The sequence below is a fragment of the Gymnoscopelus microlampas genome, assembly GCF_963454915.1.
Source record: "Gymnoscopelus microlampas genome assembly, chromosome: 6".
Classification (NCBI taxonomy): domain Eukaryota; kingdom Metazoa; phylum Chordata; class Actinopteri; order Myctophiformes; family Myctophidae; genus Gymnoscopelus; species Gymnoscopelus microlampas.
This window is the reverse complement of record NC_139943.1, coordinates 5,571,203-5,576,202: the sequence shown is the minus strand read 5'-3', so window position 1 is coordinate 5,576,202 and position 5,000 is coordinate 5,571,203. Positions and strand designations below refer to the sequence as shown.

The 5,000-nt window shown below is 41.1% G+C and overlaps 1 protein-coding gene across 1 annotated transcript in view; it reads right to left on the bottom strand.

Moving 5' to 3' along the window:
* Positions 1 to 5,000, bottom strand: part of LOC311047554 (protein phosphatase 1 regulatory subunit 12A) — a 65,719-nt gene that overhangs the window by 44,014 nt on the left and 16,705 nt on the right. Inside the window, exons 2-4 of the mRNA XM_084060294.1 lie at positions 2,565 to 2,695; positions 1,128 to 1,246; positions 1 to 55 (exon numbers count right to left, since the gene is read on the bottom strand). The exon at positions 1 to 55 is cut by the window's left edge and continues 102 nt beyond it. Coding sequence (XP_083916420.1) covers positions 1 to 55; positions 1,128 to 1,246; positions 2,565 to 2,695 — 305 coding nt within the window. The remainder of the gene's footprint in view (positions 56 to 1,127; positions 1,247 to 2,564; positions 2,696 to 5,000) is intronic.

The following is a 5,000-nucleotide window of genomic DNA, read 5'->3' as shown; positions in this document are numbered from 1 at the left end:
GCGTCCTCAAGCATGATCCTCTCCTCCTCTTTACGAGCCTTGTCCACGTCGATGCCTAAAACACACATTTTAACAATTTATTTAAGAGATACAATACTAAAAAAAAATAATAATAACAATAATAATAAATAATACAAAAATGAAATTTGATGTCATGAAACCTTTAAGTTACATCAAACTGCCCTAACATCGGTGCAGGAGTAACCAATGAGCGATCCCAATACATACGCCTTCTGACGTACAAACTTTTCTTCAGAAAGGGAGGTGGTACAACTACAAACCACCGGTGTGAGCCTTGGAGTGAAATGACGAGAAATCGCATCATTGGCGGTCAATGAGTTAAGTTCACCCGATTCATTGTGCGTCCTCTTGCTGAATGTGTTGTGCTTTGGTTTCTCCCACCACCACCACCCCAGCACCACCTGTAGGCTTTGCTTTTCCCTAAGGGTTCCGGGGGGGGGCAGGTGGGGGGTTGTTATAGATGTGTTATCCCTGCTCTTAAATGGTTGTCCTCTAATGCATTGGTTCTCAAAGTGGGGTCCGGGTCCGACCCCCAGGGGTACGTGAGTGGGTTCCAGGGGGTACCCAGAAAAATTGTGAAAATCTGTGCAAACCTTTGAATATATATATATTTTTTTAAGCGAACATTTGCTCAAATCTTTGCTTCTGGGGGTCCCTGGAACAAAATATTTGAGATGGGGGTCCGCAGCCAGATTCATATCATTTTGGGGGTCCTTGACATGAAAAAGTTTGAGAACCACTGCTCTAATGTGCTGAGCAGGGAGTAATGGAGCCTGAACGCCAAGATCAAATGATAATATTCACACTTTAATTTACATTTTATAAATAAAATGTTCTCAAGCTAGTAATTAATGGTCTCAATCTATGTGTGAGTTATCTGACTGAACTATAATTCACACACACACACACACACACACACACACACACACACACACACACACACACACAGCATCAGAAGGAGTATGTATTCGCTTTAACTCGGTGCAATCGGCGATGATCCGAAGGATTGGCTCTCCAGCAGCTCGCTGGGCCATATTATTACAGACTGTAGCTTTTAAACATGACTAAAAGCACGTCTTTACATGAGAACACAGAACAGTCCTTACCTTGTTTTTTAATCTCCGCTTTAAGGGCTCTGCTCATGGCGTCGTCTGTGGCCACGTCTAGAGGAAGTTCTCCTTCACTGTTCACTGCTCCTACATGAGCCCCGTGCTCAATGAGGTACCTAGTGCACACACACACACACACACACACACACACACACACACACACACATTAGTTCTCCTTCACTGTTCACTGCTCCTAAATGAGCCCTGTGTTCTTTCGCGTGCACGCACACACACACACACACACACACACACACACACACTCACACACACACACACACACACACACACACACACACAGTACTGTGCATAACAACACGTAAGACTACAACATTCACACAGATAATGCCAGTACATGTAATAATCATGTCATACATTTTGGAGATTCATTCTTGTGTTCTGTACAATGAGGTGGTCTTTAACCACTTAAAAAGGATCCCTGGCTAATAAGCTAAATATGCCTTAATACATTATAATTGCCCTCCATCACTAAAATTCAATATAAAAACCTTCAATATTTTATTTATTTTAGAAACAGTTCATCTTTTACTCAAGAGGGGCAATGTCCGTCGCAAGTTGATGATGTCATTTTGTCCATGTGTGGTCTAGCCCTATGGAATTTATGGAATGTATGTGCAAAAAAAAAAAACATTAAAATATGTATACAATGCTCATATTAACCTTAGCAAGTATTAAGTTGTTGTGTTTTCATAGCAGAGCTTGTCGATCTGCTATTTTTGAAAAAAAACGCGAACATTTGTGGTAATCTTTGAATACATATATGTTTTAAAGCGAACATTTGTAACTGTCAAACGTCTTCATTTTTCTGAAAAAATATTGTTGCTATATCAGTGGTGCTCAAACTTGTTCTTGTCAAGGACGCCCCAAACCCCGATCAAAGACCTGTCTCATTTTTAGATTTGAGCTAAAAAGCATTATTTTACATTTTGGGCTATTCAAAAATAGCAGATATACAAGCTCATAGCGTGGCACCCAGTGCCGCGCTATGAGCTTGTAGATCTGCTATTTTTTTAAATTCGTGAAAATGTGTGCAAATCTTTGAATATATATATTTTTAAAGCGAACATTTTTAACTCAAATCTTTGCTTCTGGGGGGTCCCTGGAACAAAATATTTTGATGGGGGTCCACAGCCAAATACATATAATTTTGGGGGGTCCTTGACATGAAAAAGATTGAGCACCACTGATATAGAAACATACGTTTTTCAGAATACTGTTGAGATTTAGGAGACATGTAGAATCGGCTTCAGGTCTCAATGGGTTAAGGACGCCCCGAACCCCCATCAAAATATGTTGTTCCATTCAATCTTGATGACATTTTGTCAACAAAAAAACTAAAACTAAAACATTTTGGATGACTAAAATATGACGAAATAGAATTGTATTCAAATGACTATGACTATAGTGGAGTCTTACTTGGCGATCTGGATGAAGGCGCAGGAAGCTGCGGCGTGCAGCGGCGTCCAGCCCTCGTTGTCACCGTGGTTCACGTTGCTGCCGCTCTCCACCAGGAACTGGACCATCTCCGAGTTATCATCTATACACGCCTGATCACACACACACACACACACACACACACACACACACACACACACACACACACACACACACACACACACACACACACATATTTATTTATGTACACATAAGAGTAACACAACAAAGACACAAGGTACTGTAAAAACTTTACAGTCAGCAAATCTTGGACAAACCCCATACACCTCTCAGGGGTATAAAGTAAGTGTCTTTGCCATATTTGGCGGCTACCAATGATAGAAGAGAAGAGATTGCAGAGCATTTTTGCAAGCTCGGAGCTTGCAGATCTGCTATGTTTTGAAAAATCTGGGAATATTTGTGCAAATCTTTGAATAGCTATATATATTTTTGAAACAACATTTCTAACTCAAATCACACACACACACACACACACACACACACACACACACACACACACACACACACACACACACACACACACACACACACACACACACACACACACACACACACACACACACACACACACACACACACACACACACACACACAGTAACGGTTTCCACTGAACTGGTTAAATTGTATTCGTAGGTGTGCCAGGTAGACGCTGTCTACCAGAGGAATAATATTCCTCCTTTTTTTGTATTAGTGAGTTCGTCCTCATCTGAGTTTTTAACCACTAGTGAAAACCACACAAAGAACTTACATATGGAATAAAAACCCTTGTCATTGAGAATAAAGTTCAGTTGCAATTATTTTAGTGAAGGAAAGTTATATTCATCAAAACTCAGTTCATCATGTGCAAAAATAAACCAAAAGCCAACCAGTTCATCAACGTGTTTAAAAAAGAAACAACTAGAAAATGTGCTCCTCGGAGCACAGGTCTCCACCAGACGAGGTGGTAAAACTGTTCCTGATTAATACTACATATTGTGATGTCACGTGAAGCTTGACCAATGTTAGGTGTTCACAGACCATGTGCCCATGTATGGAGCTGGACGGACACACGGACGGACAAAGCTGGACGGACACACACACGGACGGACAAAGTGAAAACATACTCTCCACCATGCCTTCGGCCTGGCGGAGACAAAAATATAATTCACAAAATCACAAAACCAAGGTTACGTTTGTAACCCCTCGTTTTCGACCCAAATCACAGCTCAATGCATTTCCATCAGTTCACAACAGCGCACCATTCAATTCCTTCACAAAACCAAGTCCTTTAATAGATAGAAAGTAGAAAGTCTCGTACCACTAGCTTAAATAGTCTGGAACGCATCTGTGTCACTTTTTCCTCCGAGCTAAAAAGCATTATTTTACACTTTGGCTATTAAAAAAATAATTATATGATATACAGGGGGGTCCCTGCTTCAGAGACCCTGGGTTAGAGTGTCCGCCTTGAGACTGGGAGGCATTTATTGTGTAAATGAATGCCCCACCTCGTTATAGTGTGACACAAAAGCGTAAGTAGCAGATCGACAAGCTCACAACATGTCGCAACACGTCAGCTTACATATCTGCTATTTTTTGATTAAAAAAACATTGAACCAACCAATGCTCGTGACTAAATAAGAACTACAAGACGGTACTGTAAATAGTAGCAGGTGTGTACATAGGAGATACAGCTGTGAACATAAGGTACGGCTATAAAGTATAAAACACTAACACATATAGAACATACTGTAGAAGCCTTTGTGTAAATAGTCCCACGTGCAGACATAACGGAAAGTCTCACACACGCACGCGCACACACACACACACACACACACACACACACACACACACACACACACACACACACACACACACACACACACACACACACACACACACACACACACACACACACACACACACACACACACACACACACACACACACACACACACACACACACACACGCGCACACACACACACACACTTTGGGGTGGTTGAGGTGCTTAAGTGTCAGTGTTTAACAGAGAATGGTTGTATTTACTTTAATAATGACATTATGATATGATGACAGCTCGTGTCATGGTGTCAAAGAGAAGGGCTTTTGTTGCTCAGGCGTGTCCTAAGCCTCTCCTTCAATAAGAGGCTTTTCCTTTTGGCCTTAAACAACTCATCAACGAGACATTTAAATCCCCATCCGTCACTTCAGGTGTGTGAAGAAGAGGAAAAACAAACAGCCTTTAAAAGGGCAAGAACACTTTGGTAGAGGTTTGGGTTGTGTAGTTACCTTGCCATGATGTAACTCCAAGTGGAAAAGGAAAAGACATAAAAAATAATTGCTCCATTGATCAGAAATTGATCACTGTAAATGTTCCTCATTGACTTACATTGTACAGTGAAACAGCTTTCAAAGTCACT